The sequence below is a fragment of the Pseudonaja textilis genome, chromosome 4, assembly GCF_049901715.1.
Source record: "Pseudonaja textilis isolate UNSWEBS1 chromosome 4, rPseTex1.2, whole genome shotgun sequence".
Classification (NCBI taxonomy): domain Eukaryota; kingdom Metazoa; phylum Chordata; class Lepidosauria; order Squamata; family Elapidae; genus Pseudonaja; species Pseudonaja textilis.
This window is the reverse complement of record NC_141993.1, coordinates 82616792-82643538: the sequence shown is the minus strand read 5'-3', so window position 1 is coordinate 82643538 and position 26747 is coordinate 82616792. Positions and strand designations below refer to the sequence as shown.

General features: G+C 42.8%; 1 protein-coding gene across 2 annotated transcripts in view; it reads left to right on the top strand.

Moving 5' to 3' along the window:
* The window catches only part of PEX5L (peroxisomal biogenesis factor 5 like), a 182798-nt gene extending 163037 nt beyond the window's left edge, over positions 1–19761 (top strand). For both annotated transcript variants that reach the window (XM_087933512.1, XM_087933511.1), the window contains 7 exons: positions 9719–9835; positions 11446–11589; positions 12816–12886; positions 15498–15695; positions 15900–16065; positions 18591–18748; positions 19451–19761. In XM_087933512.1, the coding sequence (XP_087789638.1) occupies positions 9719–9835; positions 11446–11589; positions 12816–12886; positions 15498–15695; positions 15900–16065; positions 18591–18748; positions 19451–19655 (1059 nt within the window). In that variant the 3' untranslated portion in view covers positions 19656–19761. The remainder of the gene's footprint in view (positions 1–9718; positions 9836–11445; positions 11590–12815; positions 12887–15497; positions 15696–15899; positions 16066–18590; positions 18749–19450) is intronic.
* The last annotated feature ends 6986 nt before the right edge of the window (positions 19762–26747 follow it).

Below are 26747 nucleotides of genomic sequence, written 5' to 3'. Positions count from 1 at the left end.
TTTTTCTCTAAGCCGATATATAATAAACAATCTAAAAAGAATAAAAGTAAAATAAAGCCAATATATTTAGGATCCACATGGTATTTTCCATTCCCTTACTGTGATCATAATAAAATATTCTCATTGTACACTTCTAATATCTATTAAATGATAACTGTATATTTTTAAATGTATGTATATTAAAGTATCCCCTCCAATAAATCATTAAAATAGCTTCTTAATATATCTCATATTATCTTCACTTTACGTATAATCATTAATAATCATATTTTTAATTCATTTCCATTTCCTTGTTTTAATCCTCCAAAAAAAGGGTTCATAACAGCATATTTCATATACAGTTCATACTCATATATATATATATGTAATTATACATTCCTAAGATATTTCCCAGCAAGTTTTAAACAAAATACCAATATATATTCCATGTGGTATCCCCCTTATAAAATCCCTAGCCCTTATCTCTAACTTTTTCAGCTTTATTATTTCTTTTAATTTTAGCCAGATTTCCCTGGTCTTCCTTCTTTTTTCCTTCTAGCTGTGCCATTGTAACTTCCAATGATCACTAAGTGTTCTACATCAAGGACTACCCACACTGTAATAGCATAGGAGAAGGAGTGGCAGAACCTGGGGGCAGAATTAAAAGAGGAATCAGCCTAGAATCCCTACAAAGTCACAAGTGAAATAAGTCCAACCCCCCTTGAATTCCATTGACCCTTATCTAAATCCAAGCAGATGAGAATTGTTAGTTGAAAAGATAGGTATGATTAGCAATAAATCAGTTTAATTGGACCCTCCTATGTGGACCTGATGGTAAATATTCTTTTTAAAATAAAAAAATTAAGAAATGGGGTGATTCATAAAAGCGTAAGGCAATGTAAGCAAAAACCTTGGTTAACATTGAAACCCAGCAATTAAATGTCCCACTAGAAGGATGGATAGTTGCAGAAATATGACCCATATTACAATGCAAGTAACTACGTAAAAAGTAAATGACTTACATTTAAAACAAAAAATTACTAAGACTTATATGCTGACCCAATCAAACAATGACTCTAAGCAGCTTACACTCTTCATTACAATATTAAAGTTCTAATGCAATTAAATCAAATCTCAAACCACAAAGAGCACATCAATAAAATCATAATACAGTCCCTGGATGCTACTACTTCAAGAATAACTCAATTTTCCCCACTGTCCAAAAGAACCAGATGTTGGCTGCTAGCAAGGAAGTCAGAGATATTTTTTCCTTTCTCAAAGAGAGCCTATGAAGGAAAGTATCTGCTAATCTTTGTCTCTGCCCTGCTAGTATTCTATGTGCATCGAATATTTCACAGAGTAACAAAGTAAAATATATGGCCGTGATAGTGAACCTATGGCATGTGTGCCAGAAGTGGCATGCAGAACCATTTCTGCCAGCATGCGAGCTATCTCCCAGAACTGATCTACTGTGCATGCACGCACACCCCCTGCCAGCCAGCTGATTGTCAGGTATCTGCCATGCATGCACAGGGGGTGAGATGCACGTCTGGGAGACACATGTGCATGCACAAAGGCGTGAGGCACAGGGGGGGTCATGCAGCATGTGCAGGGGGCAGGGGGTCATGCACTCATTGCATTATGGGTACAGGCATGCACAGCAGATACCGCACTTTTGTCATGTGACAACAAAAAGGTTAGCCATCACTGGTATATGGCTGTGGCCCAAATCTGACTCACATAAAGCAACCACATATCTTTGAAGATAAGACATAATTTTATTAACTTAAATACAGAATGTCCTGGGTACCAAACAAAGCCCAGCGGCCCTATGCCTAAGCTCAACCAGAGCTTAAACTGCATTGCAAAGACAAGATACCCCAAAAGGCAGGCCCAATGGAAATTACAGCATGGTGCGATTAGTAATAATCCATTAGCTAAACACATCAGTGTGACCTTATTATTATTTATGCCTTCCTATTAGGTCAGCATGCTAGCCATAGTCCTTCTTCAGTTTTCTTTCACCTGTCCAGAAGTTGGCTGCTTCCGGTTCAGACCGGTTCACCCGTACTGGTAATTCCGACCACCGGCTGGGGCCCCCCAACTGCCTCAGTGCTATCCCATCCTATATATCTTACTCATTGGCTTGCTTGCCCCACCCACCCAGCCCAGCTTATTTCTGCACCTCGCTCGCTCTATTCACCATGGCTGCCCGAGAAGGTGTGCTGGAAGTTGCGTGCATGAAATTGCCATGAGTTTGAAGCGTGCAGTCATATTTTCGGTTCTGCACTAGGCAAAACAGCTGTTAAATTTTGTGAAGCCCATCTCTGCACCTGTCTTAGCATTATAGAAATGTATCCAAAACATGACAATTTGACCCTGTTCATTTGTGGCTCAAGTGACAATTCCGGATTGATTTGTTTTGTGATCGATTTGTTTGTTTCCTTGGCTGTTCATGGTATTCCCAGCAGCCTTTTCCAATAACAAAGTTCAAAAGCATCAACGCACTTTCTAGCTGGCTTCTTCAAAATCCAATTTTCACTTCCGTAGAGTGTCATGGGGAAAAAGTCTTTACAGCCCCAATTCTGAGCTTACTCCATCTATTTGATATGAAACAAAGCAAAAAAAAATAATTCTGGAGTCCTTTGGAAATGGACAAGAAGGGACTGAACTTAATCACAGGGTGTGTTTGCTGATAAAATTAGAAATTAATTACTTTAGTGGCAGTTTGCCAAGGAGAAAACTGAAAGGAAAATCGTCCTGTCTCTTCTACCCTTCACTATCAGCTAGAAGGGATCGCTTGTTAAGAAAATATCTCCATTAAATGCACAGCACTAAAATAGTTCAAACCTGGGCACGTTTGCAAACAGTAAACGAATTAAAGCAATGTAAATATGGAAGGATGGAGTGGTGGTAAATATCTCCCCGAACACCTGACTTTCCTCTTCTCTCATAATTACAAAATGTGCCCCTTGTGCTTCTATTTGAAGTCTAGCAGATATTGAACTGAACTGTGTGCCGTACTCTGAATAAGAAAGTACAGTTTGGATTTCCAGAACTTGTGGCTGTCTCACAATTAACCAAGTGCAGCACATAACCCTCCACAACACTCTTCTACAACACCACCCAGATAGATCATTGGGAGAAGGAGTGAGAAACTCAGCATTTTTCCTTCCTTCCTTCCTTCCTTCCTTCCTCCCTTCCTTCCTTCCTTCCTTCCTTCCTTCCTTCCTTCCTTCCTTCCCTCCCTCCCTCACTCCCTCACTTATGACCAATATCATAATTTAAGAAAGAAATATGGGTGGTTCTCAACTTACAACCAGTTGTTTAGCAACTGTTTGAAGTTATAACAGGAGATGTAGGAGGTGACCAAGTTGAGCCTGAGGGAGGGGTCAAACCTGTCATAAGTCTTCTCACAAGATGTGTAAGTCCAGCCCACCTTGGATGCCTTTTTTATTTCCTGCTCATTTCCCTTGACTGTTAGTTGTTCAGATTCTTGTAGAGAGCTTAAGCTTGCAATAAATATTTATACTCATTTGAATTGCCTGAATCTCCTGAGTTCCCCAGTGCTTAACAAGATCCCTCAAACCAGAACTTATGACCCAAATTTGAAGTTCTGATTCCCCTTTTGTAGACACGTGACCATGTTACAGGTACTCAGCCACCGGTCTGCATTTATGGCGGTTTAAAGCATCTCATGAACATGAGACTATGTTTTGTGATGTTTTTGACAGAAACTGGTGTTTATTTCTATTTTCTGGCAATAAAACGAACCAATAGCAAACAATGGATTCACTTAATGACTGTGTCAGGATTCCGGCAGTTACCCCAATTAAATCATGAGTCTCGAGCCAAACTTCCAAAACTTCAAAAGGATTTATTGGGAGTTAACATGTCCAGCACTGCCTGGGTGTAGCCAACTCTGAGACACATCATTCATTGTCACCCTTAGCCCTGGTTTCCCCCACCCCCTGGGTGTATCATAATTCATATTCTCCAATGGGACACACCCACAGCCAAGGTCATCAATCATGCTCTCCAGTTAGAATTTTGCGCGGCAGAAACTTCAGTCACCTAGTTACTATCTTTGAAAACTATTTATGGAATGCACTTTTGATTTCCAAGCTGCCACACTGCTCCCCCCTCCCTTTCTGTTGACAACTCTAAAAAGGCCATATAAATATTTTATGGGTTGACCAACCGTAGTGTTAACTTAATGACTGCTGAAGTCACTTAAAAACACCGTGTTCATTTTATGACCATTCACTTAAATCAGAGTTCCCCAACCTTTCTGGGTTGGTGGCCCAGAGGGGGAAGAGGGGAAAGAGAGGATGGTTTTGTGGGGGGACAGCCGTTCCCGTTGCTCGCATGAATGAGGCCCTGAGCGCCCGGGAGGCTCGCACGAACGGGGCTGTGCATATGGGCCGGCCAGCTACTCATGCGGCCTAGTTGCACATAGGCTGCGGCCCAGTAGTAGGCCGCAGCTCACAGGTTGGGTACCTCTGACTTAAAGGCTGCAAAATAAAAATTGTACTCAGACATATGGTGACCTTCTTAATGACTGTTACAACTTATGGCCATGATTGTGGGCTCAATTATGCTTGTAAGTCAAGGATTACCTGCAATATTTTGAATACTTTTTTTTCCTTTTCCTTTCTATAGATATAAATTTTAAGGAAGAAAAATTGGCAGCAATATTTGTAATACTTTTTTTTCCCTTTGCCTTTCTATCAATACAAATTGTAAGGAAGAAAAGGTGATGCAAACACAATCCCACAGGCAGAAAGGAATTAAAAAAATAGCTGCCATCTTGACTTTTTTGACCCCATTTGTGGCTACCATAACACTCAAATGTAGATTGAAACTTTATCCACAGTTTCTTTTATTGCTATTAAGGAATATAAGAAACTGGTTTTTTTCCAGTACCTGGTATAGACTATTTAAACTGCATTTTCGGTCTAGAAAATGGTCTTAGGGGCATTATAAATAAAATAATAAGGAGCTATTGAGATAACATGAAATGGTCTGGCAGCGCTATAGAAATGCCAAATGTTTGCAATATTCCATAAACATCCCTTTCTAAGAACAGAATGCATAATATTGTGCATTTTAAGATTTTCTTAGCTACATATGAGAGATAAGCTTTTTTTGCCTATTCCAGGCTTAGATTCCAGATAGCCATAAAGTGCTAGTGAATTACAGAGCATAGAATCACAAAAGAGGCTGATTTTAGTAGCATCGTCTCTGGAATACTTTACTTAAAGAGATAAGTAAAACAATTTTATACCATAGTATTCAGGGTGGCAAGGACCATTAGTCAGAAATGTAATTTAGAGAGACCTTATTTGAATTTTAGAATGGATTTTAAAAGGGGAGGTGAGGGGGAAAGGGGAAGGAAAGGGGCAAAGGGAATGGAAGGGAAAACTAGGGAAGGAAAGGGAAGGAAAGGAAAGGAAAGGAAAGGAAAGGAAAGGAAAGGAAAAAGAAACAAAAGGAAACAAAGAAGGAAAAGGAAGGGAAGGAACGGGACAGGAAGAATAAACCTATATGTATAAATGACACCATTTTTTAGAGTATTTCTATAATCACTAGACAAAAAACACAACATTATTGTAGGGGAAATAAAAAGATAGTCTTAAAAATGACAAATAGCAAGGAATAAATGTATGCATTAGTTCATTTATTTATCCAGTAGTATTGCATTTATTTATTTTGTTTAGGACTAGAACTCCCAGTCTCCTGGTGATTGGCCCAAAGTCACCCAGTCAGCTTTATGGCTAAGATAGGACTAGAACTAACACCCTCTCTTTTTCTAAACCGGTGCCTTAACTACTACAGAGAAATTCATGATTCAAAGGCATTTAAATATGTGCAGTTAGGGAGATATCTATCTGAGTCACTTCTGATCATTATCTGGACATTCTGGACTTCTGTTGCTGTAATGTTTTAGCCTTTGTTTCCTTGGCAATTGGGGTCTATACATCTCTCAAGGTCACTTTCCTTTCTTTCTTATTCCATCAGAATTTATCTGACTATCATAATTCTCATGCATTCAATTGAATGAAAGTTGGTAGGAAAAAATGCAGACTTTATCTGTTCAGCATTAATTATTTAAACATTTATATTCTTTTTACTACCAAAGGAGTCTGTCTTGTTTTTCTATTCCCTTATCTGCTGTTAATTTTTTTTTCTGAAGCCACTCAGTCTGTACAGTTCTATTTTCTCTTCCCTAGCTGTTACTAAAATGCATTAACTACATAAATAACTGGACACCCATTTGTTTGTTTCATTCTGTCTGCTGTGGATCAAACCAGCATAACGACCTGCCAAACTTTGAATGTTTTATTTTAACATGGAATCAAGAAAATTAAAGAATGTTCTGGGATTAAGATTTATTCCACTTTTAATGGCTTCTAGAGTTCTATCTGAGCCTTCTTCCTCTGGTATACTTTGGATAGATGGTGTTGAAATTCCAACTCTCAAATTTCTTTTGGATTTTTTTTATATGGTTTTTTATGAATTGTTTGTATAGTTTTCAATTTGTAAGTCATCGAAGGTCATTACTTGAGACAAGCAGCTATAAAAAATTGAATGAATGAATGAATGAAGTCTTATATTTTATGGGATTATGGAGACTACAATCCAGTACATTTGCAAAGTTTCTTGTTGAGAAAGACATACCTACATTCATCACTATGCTAAAGGCAAAAATAGAACTTTCTATATTCTGGAGTCTGCAAATGTTGCACATTGCATGCAATAATAAGAATGGAATGGAATGGAACAGAACAAAATAGAATCTAGGCAACTCCTCATATGCCAAAAGCCAGCAATCATATCAAATTATTTTACAAAATGAAAGGGAAGGGAGGGGAGGGGATAGAATAGAATAGAATAGAATAGAATAGAATAGAATAGAATAGAATAGAATAGAATAGAATATGTCAAAAGCCAGCAATCATTTCAGATTCTTTCACTACACCCACAGAAGGTATTTCCTACAAATGTTCCTTGTGTCACAGCACCAGAATGCAATTAGATGGCAGTTAATTTTATGTATCCCTAGCAGAAATGATTTTGCTTCCTAAATTTGAGGTGAAGATTTAGAACCGTCCTGTTTTGTTTTGTTTTTCATCCAGTTTTCATTCTGCATGCAGGCAAAGCAGATTGATGCAGAATAATCTCTTGTTTCCAAAGACCGCGCATAAAAACTAGATTGCCTAGATTTTTTCAGTGTGAGGACTCTATGCCAACTTTTATTTACACAAGCTGGCTAAACTGCTCCTGGGTGTACTGTTATAGGAAGTCAATTCAATCCTTAGCATTGCCACAAACTGGTCCAGTCAGCATTGTCTATTAATTTTGATGTATTAATGTGTTATATACAAGTGATACTTCTGTATTATTGTTATTCTTCACTCTACTAAACTTGTATTAAAAACAAAAGAAAATGGCAACCACTTCTGTACAGTTGCTAAGAAATTTATATGATGCTCAGTTTGACAGAGTCTTTGCTTTTTTAGTTAAAAAAACCCCACAGCTATGTTAACCATAAGAGAATCTTAGAATTACAAAAACTCCGAGTTACTTTTGAATAGACAGGAGTAAGATTGGATAAAAGAACCTTAACAGTTGTCTATGGAGATTCTCAGTCATCCAGGTCATGATTGTCCCAAAGGTGCTTTTTCAAGAGGCAACTGGACTTTGTTTTTCCTTGAAGATGTTCACTTGTCATCCAAGAAGCTTCTTCAGCCCTGACTGAATGGTGGGGAATGGAAGGACTTGTATTGCTTGCAGACATTTACATTCTCTTAAAGAGTCAGGTGGCTGGATGGAATCACTGAAGCAGTTGGCATGAGCTTAAATGGACTCCAGAAGAAGGTAGAGGACAGGAAGGCCTAGAGGAAAATTGTCCATGAGGTCGTGATGGGTCGGTCATGATTTTGCAACTAACAACAATAAAAAAGAGTCATTGAGGCCACTTGAAGGTTTGCTTGTATCCTCAGGTTCACCTGAGTAATACAAGTGGATATAGAGCCTTCTTGGAACTTAGAAAGAACTGTGTTGTGGAACTGTGCTTTCGGCAAGACACTTTCTGCCCTAGCTGTATTCCTTCCCTGTTGAATCCAGTTGCAGGCTGTTGGGGATGAGTCTGTGCTGTCTATATCTCAAACTGAAGTGCAAATGGTCTGCATTTTTCTGGACGTCTTCTTGGATGAGAAGAGAAACATCTTCAAAATCCTTTTACCCTAACCCTCTTGAAAAAGCATTTTGGGACTTAACAGTGGTCCTGTAGTACAACTACAGTGAGCCAAAATTTCTATTGCTATGCAAGGCAGTTGTTAACGGAGTCATGTCCCATTTACAACCTTTTTGCCACAGTTGTTAAGCAAATCATTACAGTCCATCATGCAGTCAATAAGCAAATTTGGCTTTCCCCATTGACTTTGCTTGTCAGAAGTTTCCTAGGAAGGTTGCAAATGACAGTCCCACCCCGAGATGCTGCAGCCGTTGTAAATAATGCTGGTTACTAAGCATCCAAATTTTGAGCACGTAACTACGGGGATGGTGTGTGAGAACCGGTTATAAGTCACTTTTTTCAGTGCCGTTGTAATGTTCATTAAATTACTGTAAGTAAAAGACTAATATCTATGAAGATTTTCAGTCATCCAGGTCATGATTGTCCCAAAGGTACTTTTTTCAAGAGGCAACTGGACTTTCTGGTTTTCTCTTAAGACATTTTGCTTCTCCTCCAAGAAGCTTCTTCAGCACAGGGCTAAAGAAACTTCTTGAATGAGATCAGTGGTGAGATTCAAATTTTTTTACTATCAGTTCTATGGGCATGGCTTGGTGGGCATGGCAGGGGAAGGTTACTGCCAAATCCCCATTCCTTCCCTACCCCACTAACCTGCTTTCTAGCTTCATTGTCCTGTGGAGGGCAACAAAAGAAGACTCAGCCAATCAGCTGGGACTTGGGAGACAGAGAATAGATGGAGCGGGACCGTCAGAGGTAGCATTTGCCGGTTCTCTGAACTACTCAAAATTTCTACTACCAGTTCTCCAGAACTGGTCAGAACCTGTTGAATACCACCTTTGGATAAGAAGCGAAACATCTTCAACAAAAAAAACCTTTGAAAAAGCACCTTTGGGTGAGGAGCTATAGTCATTAAATTATTGTAAGTGAGGACTATCTGTATCTCAAACTTGCAAACTGGGATGAGCGTGGACAGTGACCATCTAAGTTAATCTTCCCCTGGCACCTTCAAAATTCCCAACTTCCGTTCAGGCTGACTGAAATTCTGAGAGAGCTGTAGGCTGTGGCCATAGAGCAAGTTTACCTGGGCCATGTAAAGATCTCAAAGTCTGTATTTTGCATTTGCACAGTGTGTGTAGATTCTTTAATTTAACTTGTGTTCATTTGCAGCTTTGTTAATTATGAAGTGGACCAGTTATGTTGTGCCAAGCTAGAAATAACTCTGTTACGAATATAACCTAAAATGTACATTTTCTCCACTTGGGAAGCTTCACCTTAAGATCCAGATCCTTAGTAGATGCCAAAATATTGTCATGTTATCACAATGGCAACACACAAATGATGCCACTTTCCCCTTTTCTCCTCCCCTCCAAAGAATGACTGCATATAAAGACGTTTGAGGTTCTGGATTTTCAATTTTGAAAGTGAAAAATAACTAGGAGATGCCCTTAAGCTAAAAGAATTGTTTGGTTCCTTTTTCCCTAGTCAGACACAGAGTTTTGGGACAAGATGCAAGCAGAGTGGGAAGAAATGGCTCGCAGAAAGTGGATTTCAGACAGCCAAGAAACACAAGGACGAGTGGCCGTCTCCATTAATGAGAAGGTAACCTGGGATTGTTGAAGAACAGAGAACATATTTATGGTAGTCCCAGATCAGTACAAGGCAAATTTGCATATCATCCCATAGGACCTGGTTCTGTAAAGGGCCTTCTATCCTAGTAGTTTCTATGGTCTGATGCAGTTGGCATGCTCTGAATTAAAACTGGTCACCTCTTGAGACCCAGAAAATGGGCCTACTTTTCAAAGCACCTATGCTGTGGAACACTTTCCCCCATGAGATTACCTTCTACCATGGATGTATTTCAATTAACTCCTTTCTATGGATTCTGGTGGCTCAGTGGCTAAGACACTGAGCTTGTTGATCGAAAGGTCGGCAGTTCAGCGGTTCGAATCCCTAGCAACGTGTAACAGAGTGAGCTCCCGTTACTTGTCCCAGCTTCTGCCAAACTAGCAGTTCAAAAGCACATAAAAAAATGTAAGTAGAAAATAGGGGCCATCTTTGGTGGGAAGGTAACAGCATTTCGTGCTTCAGACATATGATTGCGGAGATGTCTTCGGACAGCACTGGCACTTTGGCTTTAAAATGGAGATGAGCACTGCTCCCTAGAGTCAAGAATGACTAGCACATATGTGCAAGGGAAACCATTACCTTTACTTATGGACCATGGTGGCTTACATGGTTAGGATGCCGGGATGGAGGTTAGCAAGCCCATGTTTGAGACCTAAGTGCTGCCATGGAGCAGAGTTGAGCTGCCATTGTCAACTTTCAAAACGATTTTAGCTGAAGCCATGTTTTCCTTTCTTTGTTTCTTAGTTGCCACACATATGGGGGGAGGAAACCTATAGGGTGTAGAATGTTTTCCTCTAAAGTGCCAGACGTAACAGCAATAAAGCTTGTGAGAACCAAGGTCAGCTCAATGTGCCCTCGTAACAGCCGGAGGGAGTGCTGAAAAGGTTGCCACTTTCCCTGGTTGGTTTACGTGACCTGTAACACTAAGGAGAGTGGGTAGTATCTATTCTTTTAATTATATCAAAGCGCAGGAAATATTCAGAGTTGGTTCCACATTTGACTGTGCCGATATGATGTACCCAATCAAGGAGATCTTTGAGAAGAGCTACAGCCTCAGAGTCTGAATTGATTGGGATCATTACTCGGAACCATGACACCTGTCCTTCATTCCCGCTCCTGCTGTGGACATGAAACTGAGCTAATCTTTCAATCCCGAAGTGCCTCAGTGCTTCTGACACAAGTGCAAGTCCCTTTTTAATCGGCAAAAAAATTGTAAGTTGAGGAAGCAAAATAAAAAAGGAGGAGATGCGTTTCCAGTTACAGTTATGTCATTTGTACTGTAGCTTATCTGATACATAAAATATTTTCAGAAGAAAAAAATGACCTTGTTGGTCATATGGATTCTTTAGTCCCATTGCTGAAAATAAGCCACTGAATAAAGTAATGTGCAGGCTGTTCAGACATTTACCAAAAACACCTTCATGGATAAATCAAAGGCTAAAATCAAATGATTTTAAGGTAGTCCAATTTTACTCCCAGGCTTATTGAGATGTTCTTGTGAATAGATCTCCCTAAGATTGTGTGGATAGTTTTCTATGCAAGAGTCCATATCTAACTGCCAGCACTTTAATTTTCTTTTTCAGGGTTATTACTTTCACACTGAAAATCCCTTCAAAGATTGGCCTGGTGCTTTTGAAGAGGGACTAAAAAAACTGAGAGAAGGGGACTTGCCCCTCACCATCCTGTACTTGGAGGCAGCTATTCTCCAAGACCCACATGATGCTGAGGTAACTACCCTGGTGAATATCTGGAACTAGTTAAAATTCCCTTCAGAGTCTTTTATCGGTTGTGAAGAAACAGCTCTGGACTTCTTGGTGCTCTCTGAGCTTGGTTGTTTTCTTGAAGACCTTTAATTATCCAACTAGGTAACATCATCAGTGTGAGTGAGTGAGTGTGGGGTTTGCTCCAGCAATGGGATCCTACCTGTTCCTACTATTGGTTCGATGATTGCACAGCTTCTGCCACACCAGCTGAGGCCTGCAGCGCCAATCAGCTGAGAGGATAAAGAAGAGTGGCGGGTGGGAAGGCCGATCCTGCACTTTTCTCTTCTTTCTCCTCTCAGCTGATTGACATTTTTCCTCCTCTCAGCTGATCGTTGGAGGCTTTCTTTAGTACTGGTTCAGGCAAACCGGTCCGAACTGGTAGCATACCACCATTGGTTTGCTCTCTGTTGATATCCATTAGCTTGCCCCTCCAGTTTTGATGGAGGTGTGGTTTTGTCCTTTATTAATGCCTTAATTAGAGTGTTATTTGATTCCTTGATTGTTATTTGAAACAACTTTTATTGTCATCCCCTATACTACCCATAGACATGTTGTCAACTTAATCAATGGGAACAACCTTGAAAGGGAGCTATTAATATCAGAATATTCAACCATTCCTCACTTTTCGGCTTTCTCCATTTTGGAGAAAAAGCCCAAATATATTTCATAGCCTTGGTGCTTTCTCACTCATATATAATTTGAATGTGATAACACTGTTTTATATTCCCTTGAGCACCATCTCCTTGTGTCCATTGGAACTGGCATCTTCCTGATTGGTTCTGAAGTCGACATTCAGGATTTAGAATGGAGGGGATGATGTGGTGGAATGTAGTCTGGATTCCCAGGAAGGACGGGCTGCATGTCAGAGGAGTTTAGGTGGTTTGTGTGGGAGAAAGAGAGTGAAGGAGGCTACTCCCTAAGAGTGCCCAGTGTGTAGATTTAATGGTGCAAGTAGTCTGCTTTAGTTTAGTAAGATTTTTGTCTGTAGGTCAAGAACAATAAAGAACCCTAGTGTGTCTTTCTTGATTTGTGAGCCTGACATCAATCTTGACAGACTAAAGCAGACTTTTTTTTTTGCAGCCTTGCTTTTTAAAATAAAGACCTACATGACTTTCATAACAAAATAGTTTCCCAGAGTTTATTCTGCTGATACCTAGCATGGTATAATGCTCAAACGTCCCATTTTGCAGGCCTGGCAGTTTCTTGGAATAACCCAAGCAGAAAATGAAAATGAACAGGGAGCCATAGTTGCCCTCCAACGGTAAGTGACACTAATGACTGTTGGGTTTATGGGCCCAATTGGTATCCAGATGGTTGCCTTATTGCTTTCAGATGGAAAGAGAGGGTTTCCGTAAATCACGGACATATCTTTAAGGGACTGGAGGCTGAAACATATGAAGACCAGTCACTGGAATTGGGTATGTCTAGTTTAATGAAAAGAAGGATTAGGGTGTGACATGATAGAGGTGTCCCATATCTCTGGGGCTGCCCCAAAGAAGAGGGAGTCAAGCTGAAGGCAGGACAAGAAGCAATGGGTGGAAACTAATCAAGGAGAGAAGCAACCAAGTACTAAGGAGAAATTTCCTGACCGCGAGAACAATTAACCAATGGAATGACTTGACTTGAAAAATGACTTCAATTGATGATATGGGCATCAGTCAAACTGCTCCTATTTGAGATGCCAAACTGCTTGGTACTATTCTACTCCACTCACATCTTAACAACTGCAAGAAACTGCTAGGAAAGGTTATGCCAGGTGGTGCTCCATTCAAAATTCAAGAAAGAAAACTTAGACTCTTTAGATTAGAGCAAAGATGTCTTTTACTGAAAATGAAGTGGTAACATCAGTAGAATTCTGAATCTGGGAAATTAGGCACGCAGATCACATATACAAAGTGTTGGAAACATTCCCACCCCTCATAGTTCAAATGATTCTTCCAATTAAAAGTTGTGAATATGATCATGTGGTCATCTTCAGGTGGTGAGGAGGCCTCTGTCCGTTGACCTTGGCATATTTTGATAAAGATTTGCAGCTGCGCAGAGAAAAGAAAGCTAAGCGAGAAATAGAAACTTAAGAGCAGGAATTTATACTCCCCCCTCTCCTCATTTACACCACACAAGAATGTAACACCTCCAGCTCTCTTCCCAGACGTTATTCCCCCTCCTCCCCCCGTTACTTATGGCAGCCAAAAGATGCAAAGCAGTAGTAGAAGATCTTGAAGGCTGACAGGTTATCTGATTGTTCAGGATCAGATATTGGGATGCTGAAGACACCCTTTTCATCTTCTAGAGGTCCTTTTGTATTTCCTGGTGGCTGGGGGAGAGAAAATTCATCACTGAATCATAGCAGGATGGAGGTGCGATATATCCTAAGCAAGCCTGCTGTGAATTCCTGATTTAAATCCCCACTGATTTAAAAGGATGGCACAATCCCGGGGGTGGGCTTCAAAAATTTCAGCAACCACTTCTCTGCCTGGTTGCTGGGTGGGTGTGGCCATGGTGGGTGTGGCCTAGTCGGCATCCTGCACCACGGCGGGGCGGGGGATGTTTTTGCCTTCCCCAGGCTCCAGAGGCTTTCCTTGAGGCTTTCCCCCGTGCTCTGGAGGCTGGAAACTGGCCCGTTTCCAACCTTCTGGAGCATACGACAGGCCCGGTTTTTTGCCCTGCCCAAGCCTCCATATGGGCCCTGCATTGACCTTGCATCCAAAATGGGCCATGTGAGGAGTCTTCGGAGGGGCAGGGTTGTTGTGGTCCGCCGGCAACCTGCGGAGACGGCAGCAGAGTCAGACAGTGGGGAAAACATGGGCCAGTCTGGGGAGGACTCAGATGATGGTCCTGCGTCCAATACAGAGATGGGGCCAGGGCCATTTGGGAATTATCTGCTGACTTCGGAGCCTCCAGAATCTGACAGCAGTGAGGTAGAGGAACAAGGGGAGCCTGTTCCCAATGCATGTGTGCACAGAGCTGTCAGAAGGCAAGAACAGTTAAGACAAAAGGGGCAACTCAGGAGTAAGGCTTGATTGCCCCTCCCATAAGATATAAAGGAGGAGCAAAGGGACAGGAACCTTTACAGGAAGCAATGTTGTTCGCACTATTAAACCTTGAAGCTCTGTGTGGACTTTGTACTCCATTTGGCTTTTTACATTTAATTTGGCACTTTAGTTGTTGGCAGCAATTCAAAGGAAATCAAGGTGAGTGCTTATCTCAAGAGACTGTTTGGGAGTCATTATGGACTGGGAATGAACATAATTCCCAGCATTGAAATTAAAAAAAGAGTTGTTTGGACTAAGCGTGTGTTTAATTACGGTCTCAGGAAGCCTTGGTCAGAACAGGGGTGGAGTGGGGTGGGAGGGGCCAGCCAGGGGAGGGATTGGGTGGTTCTCTGAACCAGCCATAACATTAGCTATAGGTTCTCCTGAACCCAGGAGAACCTGTAGCAGCTCACCCCTGCACAATCCCCCGAGAAATCCACAGTGCTGGAACAGGTGGAAGGAAAAATAAAAAGAGCCTAAGCAACAGCAAGGCAGATGCTCTTGTTCAGTGAGGAGTACACCATTGGAAGACCTGAAAGGCCGGCTTTAAGATCACCCTAGAGAAGGTCTATCTATACGACTACTAGGAATCAACCTTGTCCCAATGGTACACAATAAACGGACTTCCTGAAAAAGCAGAACCCTAACTTTGACGTTTTGACTCACAATTATCCCTTGATCAGTAGAGGCCATCTATGGCCATGGGAATGTCCCTCCAGGTTCAGCTGGGATATCAGTTATGGGTTCCTCTGGAGCAAGAGGCCTTGGAGATAGCAAGCCCATGCTTTCAGCTCCCTGAGAACACTCTGATTAAGCAAGTGTCCTTTTGCCTCTGCTCAGGTGCTTAGAGCTTCAGCCAAACAACTTGAAAGCCCTCATGGCCTTAGCCGTGAGCTTCACAAACACTGGCCACCAGCAGGAGGCTTGTGAAGTCTTAAGAAGCTGGATCAAACAGAATCCCAAGTACAGATTCCTCTTCCGAAGCAAGAAAGGTTCTCCAGCGTTGGCCAGGAGGATGTCAAAGACAGCTGATGAAAGGTAACAATAATCCCAGATTAACTAATTTAGAAGCAAAATTTGGGACACTGAAACATCACCCAATTCAACCTGCATTTAAAACATGTTCTCTATTTTAAAAGGACATGGGAGCAAATAAATTCTGCCATCTGTTCTGAGTCCCGGGTGATAGTTTCATTGCTCTTATATTAGCCTACATTTGTCTCCACACTGTATTATTTCTAGTTCCCTGCTGGAAGAAGTGAAGGAGTTATTTCTTGAAGGAGCTCATCATAATGGTGAATTGGTTGACCCAGACTTGCAGACGGGGCTTGGAGTGCTCTTCCATCTGAATGGGGAATTTAACAGAGCAATAGATGCATTCAATGCTGCCCTCACTGTGCGCCCAGAGGTACGTTTGGCACTTTAGCATTAAAATGTTTACTTCTATTGCCCTGGTGGTTTCGGGTGCTCTTTCTGGCAGTTCCTAGCAGCTATCTCTCCCTGGCGTTTGCTGACTCTCATATTTCTCATTGAGAGGGGGAGCTGATGAAGAAATAACACCTACTAGGTTTTACAGGGGATGCCCTGGGAGATTATGGCCTTAAGCAGGGGTCCCCAACCACCGGGCCCTGGACTGGTACTGGTCCGTGAATCATTTTGTACCGGGCCGCCTATTTTGCTTGGGTGCCGCCATCTTGTTTCGATGGCGCTTGAGAAAATGCTTCCGGGTGAGCTTGTCGGTCGTCGGTTGGAAAGCGGCATTTGGGTGCTGAAGGAATCCTCGCGCCTTAGTTTTATCGAAGGGGGGGAGGGCGGCTTCAAACGAAGAGCTGTCCCGATGGCGGTGGAGTCTCGCATTACTCAGGAGGAGATTAAGAAAGAGCCCGAAAAGCCCATCAACCGTGAGAAGGTACAAAGGAGGAGTTGAAGGTGGATGGGAGAAGCGGGGGACGGCTGGCTGGCCGGTCGCTCGGCTCACCTTGCCTTGGTCATGCGTGCTGATGCCAGTACTGGTCCATGGATCATTTTGCACATTTTGTACCGGTCCATGGTACAAAAAAGGTTGGGGGCCACTGGCCTTAAGGACATCCAATTTAGGGTAGTCCAACGGCTTGTGGACATTTATTTGCAATATCTACAAGCCAGAGCTAACAAAACTTGCTCCCCTCTGATCTTCAGCCGATTTAATAATTACGGACTGAGGATGGCTTCCTATTTTTACACTCTAACCATTCCCAAGTATAGAAGAGCTTTCTCCCTAGCTCGCTTTAATGTTCTTCCCTCAGCACTACTGGATGGGCGATTTAAGAGGCTCCTGATTAACGAGCGGCTATGCCCCTGGGACAGAGCTGAGGTTGAAACTGTGGAGCATGTCCTTTTATATTGCCCTATGTATAACGCAGGCAGATCTAAGTTACTGTCTCTCCTTGAAACAGACCCTTGTAGACCTAATGTTAGTAATTTGTTCTTATATTGTCTAGGGGATGGCTCCTCATATATCACTTCTTTGGTTTCCAAATTTTTTTAAAGAGCTGTAATCATCAGAGGAGAACACTGAAATTCCCCTTAGTCAAGTTTTTGGTGACCAATTATTCATGATTAATTTTCCCATGTTCTTCTTTTGTTGTACTTGTGTTTTGGTCTGTGACCGCAAATAAAGTATTATTATTATATTACTTCTATTGCCCAATGTCCTTTAAACTATTAATTAGTGTTTGCTTTAGCCACTAATGTGCCTAAAGTGAATCATTAATTGCAAGCTCCTTTTTAAAATAGTTTAGATAGTTTAACAGATTAACAGAGCTGGAAGGGACCTTGTAGGTCATCTAGTCCAACCCCCCCACCCCACCTAAGCAGGACGCCCTACACCATTTCTTACAGATGGCAGTCCAGTCTCTTCTTGAAAGCCTCCAGTTATGAAGCTCTCACAAATTCTGAGGGCAGGCTGTTCCATTGGTTGATAGTTCTCACTGTCAGAAAATTCCTCCTTATTTCTAGGTTGAATCTCTCCTTGATCAGTTTCCATCCATTATTCCTTGTCTGGCCTTCAGACGCTTTAGAAAATAGGTTGACCCCTTCCTCTCTGTGACAACTCCTCTCCCAATTCCGGCTTGCCTAACAAAAAAAAAAAAGGAGTAAATCTCAGGAAATTATCTTGAATTCAGAATCATAACAGAGCTGGAAGGGACCTTGGAGGTCTTCTAGTCCAACCCCCCTGCTCAAGCAGGAGACCCTATACCCATGATGGCGAACCTATGGCACACATGCCACAGGTAGCACTCAGAGCCATTTGTGTCAGCACGCGAGCTGCAGGAAAACTTACCCCACTGTGCATGTACATGCCTCACAGCTGATTTTCAGCCAGTTTGAGGCCTTTTTCAGCCTCTCAAAGGCTTGAGGAAGGCTTCTGCAAGCTTTGCAGGCCGAAAACTAGCCCCATTTCATCACTTCTGGTATTTTCGGAAAAACAGGAAGTGACAAAACGGAGCTAGTTTTCAGCCTGCAAAGCTTCCAGAAGCCTGCAGAAGCCTTCCTCAAGCCTTTGGGAGGCTGAAAAAGGCCTCAAACCAGACAAAAATCAGCTGCGAGCCGCAGTGCAGGTAAGTGGGTAGCAGGGAGTGGGTGGGTGGGTGATTGCGTACTCATGGGTAGGGGGTGTGGGGGGGCTCATTGCCTTCTGGGTGCTGGCACATGAGTGAGAGCGTGCAAGCACGCGCACAATTTTTGTCACAGGAGCCCAAAAAGTTTAGCCACCACTGCCCTATACCATTTCAGACAATCTCAGAAAGTTACCTTGAGTTGCATGCCATACTAGTGAAAGGAGAAGACACTTTTACCCATATCATACATATCATTTGAACAGAATGAGCAAAAAAAGAAGAGATCAAAATGGTCTGCACAAGGATTATACCTAAATTGTTGTTGTCTTGTCAGGATTATTCATTGTGGAACCGTCTAGGAGCAACCTTAGCAAATGGTGATCGAAGCGAAGAAGCAGTAGAAGCCTACACTCGAGCATTAGAGATTCAACCTGGCTTTATCAGATCTAGATACAATTTAGGAATCAGCTGCATCAACCTAGGCGCATATAGGTGAGTAGGTTCATAGGAATTTTGGCTTGTAGAGATTCTCAGTCATCCAGGTCATGGTTGTCCCAAAGGTGCTTTTTCAAGAGGCAACTGGACTTTCTGGTCTTTCTTTTGAAGACCTCTTCTCTTCTCTTCTCTTCCAAGAAGCATCTTCAGCTCTGAGTGGATGGTGGGGAATGGAAGGATTTCTACTCCTTGCAGACAGCTGGTCATTTGCATCCTTTTAGAAGGTCATTGAAGCACTTGCAGGTTTATCTGTGTCCTTAGGATCACCCGAGTAGTGCTCTTGGTTCCTATAGTCTGCAATTTTCCCCCCTCTGGAAATCCATTCCTACTCCCACGCCATTCAAAGGGTGTTCATCCCAAATTGTATAACTAAAAGTCTGTAGAGATTCTCAGTCATCCAGGTCATGGTTGTCCCAGAGGTGCTTTTTCACGAGACAACTGGACTTTCTTGTTTTTCTTTGAAGACATTTCACTTCTCATCCAAGAAGCTTCTTCAGCTCTGACAGGATAGTGGGAAATGGGAGGATTTATAGTCCTTGCAAACAGCTGGTCATTTGCATCCTTTTAGAGGGTCATTGAACCACTTGGGGGTTTATCTGAGTCCTCAGGGTCACCTGAGAATTTTGGTTGTTAGATATTGTGGAAATGGTGGATTCTTTTTGTACATGTTTTGTTGTTGTTGTTTTTCCTAACCTGTAGAGAGGCGGTGAGCAACTTCCTCACAGCTCTCAATCTGCAACGCAAGAGTCGGAATCAGCAACAGGTGTCTCAACCAGTAATATCAGGTAATATTTGGGCTGCTCTCCGGATTGCATTGTCTATGATGGACCAGCCAGAACTCTTTCAGGCTGCTAATGTGGGTGACCTGGATGTGCTATTAAAAGCGTTCAACATCGAGTCTTAACTACAACCCCTCTCGGTTTTTCTCGCTCACAACTTCCAAATGAATCGTATCAACGCTCTACCCTGAGAGAAAACTTCCTTAACATTCGCAACCTGACTTACAACCCCAACAGAAATGATTTGGACTTCTTTCCAGCGTGAAGGATCTACAGATGCCATCAGATCTTCGGGGGTGGGGGTGGGGGGAGGAAAGACGTTCATAAGCACAACATTTTGTAAATACACACCTGACAGGGCTTGGATGTTCGTGATGGAATTAAAAGAAGAACAGCTATCTTGATAACGTAACAGCACTTTGAGAAACAACCTTGCTTGCATGTTCTATACAACATCCATAAGGTACAAAGGAAGGAAGGTTGTCTGACCATGCTACGGAGACTCAAGAGCACATAAACCAGGAGCAAAGGGCAAGTTTTCTTAAAGACTTCTTCTGGTCCACTGGATTTGCTGCCCTTGATCCAGAGCATCCACGGGGAAAATGGGTAACTCACGGTTCATTTTCCACAGATGTGATCATCAGTATATGTGCATGTTAGATAGCTGTCTTTTCCCCATAACTGTATTAAACAGGTGGATACCTGTTTAATATATTAGGGATTTCAATTATATTATCCGAATTTTTATTCTGAAAGCTGCTACCCCGTCAAGCAGAGTTCTTCACGCGATTCCCAAAACAATGTGTGCATGTCAAATCATATCTATCAGGGCTGCGTGTCATGCAATTGTAAACTGCTATTTGCACTAGATGTCGGGGTACGTATGAGTAGGGCTGGACCTAACTGGGCACCTTAGAAAGGTATCTGGGTGCACTCTGCCCCTTTTGTCTCTCTAGATCCAAACACCACACGTTGTGACGTTCGACAGCGAGCTTGTTTCAGAATATTAGCTTTCAACCATCCATTTTAGGTGTTTCTGAAATGCACTGAAATATTGGGCTGGGTGTCACTTGTTACTTAAGAATGCCAGAATGTACAGGTAATCCTTGACTTATGACCACAATTGAGCCCAAAATTCCTGTTGTTAAGTGAGACATTTGTTAAGTGCCCCATTTTACGACCTTTCTTACCAGCGTTGTTAAGTGACTTGGTGCAGTTGGCAAGTTAGAAACCCGATTGTGAAGCGAATCTGGCTTTCCCATTGAGCTTGCTTGTCAAAAGGGGATCCACATGATCTTGGGACACAGGAATAGTCCTAAGTATGAACCAGTTGCCAAGCGTCTGAATTTTGATCACATGATCATGCTACCAAGGTTGTAACTGTGGAAATTGGTCATAAGTCACATTTTTTCAGTGCCACTGTAACTTTGAACGGTCATTAAATGAACTATTGCAAGTCAAGGACTACCTGTAATTGGAGTCAGTTCAAGATGGCTCCCATCCCCAAAGTGGTCAGGGAAGGTTTTATGCAGTTGCTAGGCAACTGTAATGAGCTTCCTTCAATGAACAGACCAACGCTGTTGGCCACAGCTATGGTGGAAAGCAAACAGGAATTTTTAGCAGCTGGCTGCATTACATCTCAGCAGGTATCGGGCCATTATATCTGCTGAGCCTTGTTTTGAGCAGAGCTCACACAACTTAGATAGAATTGATAAAACTTGCACTTTAATCTAGCTTTCTTGTTTTTCTTTTAAAGGAAGACAATATGCCCTGCTTTCATCTCCTCAAAGGATGTGGACGTAGTTGCATTAGCCTAAACCAGGGATATCAAACACAAGGCCCGGGGGCTGGATCTGGCCCATGAGGTGCTTAGATCTGGCCCTCACGGCAGCCCTGGAAATAGAGAAGGACCACCCCGCAGTACAGTGGTGGAATTAAAAAAGATTTGTTACCGGTTCTGTGGGACTGGCTTGGTGGGCGTGGTTTAGTGGGTGTGGCAGGGGAAGGATACTGCAAAATCTCCATTCTGACCCCACTCCAGGGGGAACGTTACTACAAAATCCCCATTCCCTCCCCACCCACTAACCTGCTTTCCAGCTCCATTCTCCTGTGCAGGGCAACAAAAGAAGCTGGGACTTGGGAGGCAAAGAATAGATGGGGGTGGGACCAATCAGAGGTGGTATTCCAAACTACTCAAAACTTCTGCTACCGGTTCTCCAGAACTGGTCAGAACGTGCTGAATACCCACCTCTGCCTCATTGCCTCTGCCAGCAAAAATGGAGCTCATGAGGGGCTGCACGTGGACCCCTTCCCCCAATCTCCATTTTTGCTGGCAAAAGGTTGCAGGAGGCTGTCCCAGAGCCGAAAATGGGGCTCAGGAGCCTGTTTTCGCTGGCAGAGTGCTCGGGCCGCCACAGGCGCCCCCCTGACACAAGTGACGTCATGCTGGCCACTCCCACCCTGGCCACAGCCACACACCCCTGAGGTCAAACACAACCCTGATGCAGCCCTCAATGAAATCGAGTTTGACACCCCTGGCCTAAACCAAGACTTCCTAGCTTTAAAGGGGTGTGGACTTCAACTCCCAGAATTCCCCCGCCAGCATGAATGGCTAGGGGATTCTGGCAGTGGAAGTCCACAATTCCTTCAAGTTGCCAAGTTTGGGAAAGCACAAGGAGAAGGCAACCTTTTAAAAAGCAAATAGAAGTTACACAATTACACTGGAGCATTGAGATAATATGGATGGCAAATATTGTCAAGGAGAGAAGGTACAACTGTTCCTTCCCTTATCTCAAGAAAATGTGCATATGGGCGCCTTTCTTCCTTTGGCAAACAAAGTAGCTCCCACTCCAGCCCCACTTTTCTATTGCTATAATAAAAAGTTGCAGATGGGATGCAAAACTACTTTCCATCCTTGAGAGAAAGATGGCCAAATCTTTTGGTCATTGATAAAGGGCGGTTAAAAATACCGCCGTCCCTCAAGCCCACTACGAAAGAAGCAAATTGAGCTTCCCTTAAACACAAATGCAGGAGCCTTGGGATCTATTGGCTCCGGGTACCTCAAGACAATAAAGTGCCTCATGAAAAAAAAAACAAAGTCCCCTTAATTCATAGATAAAGGGTCACATGTTGATGGAAGAGTCCCATTGGTGGGATTTTCCTGCATATTCCGGATGGAGCAAGAGTCATTGGGCTCTTCCAAAAAGGGTTTTCCGTGTTCACTGTACAGGCTTTGTGGGGTTCAGAATGCTGTCAGTGTTCAACAACAATACTCAGAGGCTGGAATGTGGTGGAATGCAGCCTGGACTTGCAAGAGGGATGAGCTCTTTCCCAAACAACAAAGAGACAGCAGGGCTTGGAATCCTTGGGGTGAAGGCAATAGTTATAACAAATATAGGCATTCAGATAACAGATCATCAGAGTTGGAAGGGACCTTATAGGTCATCTAGTCCACACACACCCTGCCCAAGTGGGAGACCCTACATCATTTCTGACAGATGGCAGTCCAATCTCTTCTTGAAGGTCTCAAGTGATGGCGCTCCCACAACTTCTGAGGGCAACTTCTGTTCCATTGGTTGATTGTTCTCACTGTCAGAAAGTTTCTCCTTATTTCCAGGTTGAATCTCTCCTTGTTCAGTTTCCATCCATTCTTCCTTGTCCGGCCTACAGGTGCTTTAGAAAATAGATTGACCCCTTCTTCGCCTCTGTGGCAGCTCCTCAATATTGGAAGACCGCTATCATGTCTCCCCTGGTCCTTCTCTTCGCTAGACAAGACAAGCCCAGTTCTTGTAACTGTTCTTCGTATGTTTTAGTCTCCAGTCCCCTAATCATCCTGGTTGCTCTTCTCTGCACTTTTTCTAGAGTCTCAACATCTTTTTTATAATACGGTGACCAAAACTGGATGCAGTACTCTAGGTGTGATCTTACTAAGGCTTTATAGAGTGGTATTAATACTATTAGTACTAGTCTATTCCTCGACTTATCACCACAATTGAGCCTAAAATTTATGTTGGCAAGTGAACATTTCTTGAGTTTTGCCCTCTTTCTACGACTTTCCTTGCCGCTGTTGTTAAGTGAATTCTTGCAATTGTTAAGTTACTAACATGGCTGTTATCTGAATCTGGCTTCCCCGTTGGCTTTGCTTGTCAGATGGTCGCAAAAGTGGGTCATGGGCCACTGCAATGGTCATAGCAATAGCACTTAGACTTATATACCGCCTCACAGTGCTTTTATAGCCCTCTCTAAGCGGTTTACAGAGTCAGCATATTTCCCCCCACAATCTGGGTCCTCATTTGACCCACCTCAGAAGGACGGAAAGCTGAGTCAACTTTGAGCCTGGTGAGAGTTGAACTGCCAAATTGCAGGCTACCGGCAGTCAGCAGAAGTAGCCTGCAGTACTGCATTCTGACCACTACACCACCACAGTCATAAATATGAACCGGTTGCCAAGCACCTGAATTTTTATCACATGACCATGGGGATGCTTCAATGGTTGTAAGTGTGAAAATGGTCATAAGTCACTTTTTCCAGTTGTAACTTTTAAATGAAGTGTTGTAAGTTGAGGACTACCTGTAATGGATTGAGTCTGGAAACTTAAATAACAGGAACCAAGAACACACGTGGAGTTGCTTCTGAGGAGTTTCTTTATTGTTGTTCCCCAGTAGACAGAAATCTTGCCAGACTAAAGGAACTCTCTGCATAGCTATTAGGTATCTAAGGGGCTGTCACAGAGAAGAGGGAGTCAACCTATTCTCCAAAGTAGCTAAAGGCAGAACAAGAAACAATGGATGTATACTAATCAAGGAGTGAACCAACCTAGAAATAAGAAGTTTACAGAACAATTAATTAATGGAACGGCTTGCCTTTAGAAGTTGTGGGTGCTCCATCACTGGAGGTTTTTTAAAAAGAGATCGGACAGCCGTTTGTCTGAAATACAATGGGATCTCTTGTTTGAACAGGGGGCTGGACTATAAGACCATCAAGGTCTCTTCCAATTTTGTTACATATTCTGTAAACTGCTAGGGAGGCTCCACCTTCACCCTCTTTCTGCCTACCAGACATTCTTTGCTCCACTGTCTTTGCGTTCCATGAAAGAGCCCCTTGCTCCTGCAATTTTGGACTTCCATCCACCATAGGATATCAGATTACATACATAATACATACATACAAACATACAAACATACATACATACATACATACATACATCCAGTGGTGCGATTCAACTGGTGTAACAACCAGTTCGGTGATCATGCACTTTGCACGCATGCACATCATTTTAAAAAGCCAATTTTCAGCTCTAATGCTTAACTTCTACTGCAGCCCCGGTGAGTAAAACAGCTGAGGCGCAGCAAAATGGTTCTGCTGCGTGAATCAGCTGTGCTCTAAAACAAGGAAATACAGTACAGGAAAGAGCAGGTGCGGGTGGGCGGGGCCAAATGATCACTGGAACTACCGGTTCGCCCCAACCAGCCTGAATCGGTAGAATTCCATCCCTGCCTACGGCATATTACCTGTAACTTCAGATGAAAGCAAATATTTGGGATCTCTTTTGTTAACTCTTACAACTATCCACTCTTATTTCTGAACATGGATGGATTTGTAAGGCTTCCCATCAGCCCGAAATCAAATATATTGTCAGCACATGCCCACAAAGGCAGGCTATTCAGTTCTAATAACCAGGGACCTTAGCAGACGCAATCACATTTAGATGTAAATGCTGCAATCCATCTTGCCATTTCCCTCAACACCACCCCACCTTATTCACTGAGGTTATAATAAAGCTACCAGTGCATATCTATTGGAAAGGGCCATTTATTTTTATGGCGAGTGAGCAAAAGACCTCGCCTGCCTCCCGGATGGCTCTCCAAGAGTCGAGATGCAACAGTTCATTAGCAGGACTGAAATCACTCCATTATGCTGTTTCACAGGAGACTGCAATGTCAAGGTAATGGGATGAATGATACCTTAAGGGAGGGAGGAGGCAGGCCTAGAAAAGTATCTTTGATGAGATGGCTGCCTAGGTGACCGAATATTTCATGTGAGTGTTCCTCTTTTATAAATGTTCGATCGGGACTGACTATGGATTGCATTGAGACCACAGGTTGGGACGCAAATACTTTTACTACTGGTTCTGTGATCATTGCTAGATGGGAGTGGCTAGATGGGTGTGGCCATGTGACTGGATGGGCATGGCTTCTTTTTTTTTTTTTTGCAGCACACACCCCCACTCCTTTTTTTTGCCTCCTGGATCACAGGGAAGCTTCCAGGGGGGGGCATTTTTTCTCCCAGAAGGCTTCCCTGAGGCCCAGGAAGGCAAAAAAAATGGAGTGTGGGGGCCCCATGGAGAACACCTCACACACACACACACACACACACACACACACACACATGCCTTTTTGCCTCCTAGGCCTCAGGGAAGCCTCCTGGGTGAAGCAGTAAGACAGTGAGGGGGATCCCAGCACAGCTGATCATCAAAACAGCTGATAGTTGGGAGGAAAAAAGAAAAGAAATACCGACTCAGCTGAACCAGTAGCTGTTCTTTTACTACCGGTTTGGCCAAACGGTAGCATTTTTTGCTACCAGTTCAGCTAAATGGGGATGAACCGGTAGAATCCCATCACTGATTGAGACTTGCTGAACCTTGTCAGTGGTTGAATTGTAGTAGCATGACATGCGACACTCAGGGCTGCCACCAAAATGGTCAACCTTGTGTCAAGGTTATTCTGTTCTCTTACCTCTCTTTCCATGAGAGTCTAGCAGGGCACTTTCCCTGCTGCGCATGAGTAGTGCAAGAGCATCAGTGAAATGGTTCAGGGTTAGGGTTAGGGTTAGGAATTCAACCCAGCACCTTCAAAGTGGTACCTGCTGCTACCTGACCCTCTTTCCCATTGTTTGGGTAGACCCTTTAAAATGCAGCCTTTTAAAATTTTAATTCCATTTATTTTTAAGTGTTCCCGGCTGTCTCCTTGCAGGTACAATAAACCTTCAATGCATTGGACTTCTTCAGTCGAGTGGATGTTGGCTCTAACAGACAAAAATCTCTCCTCCATTTTATGCATGCATACTTCCATTTAACAAAAAAAAACACTGGCCATTTTATACATGCATCCAATATTATTAGGGAAGCATAAAAATCACACTTCCCCTTTAAGAGTCATTTTGGTCTTATGGGTTCCCTTTGCCCAGTGGTGGGGTTCAAGTCATTTTACCACTGGTTC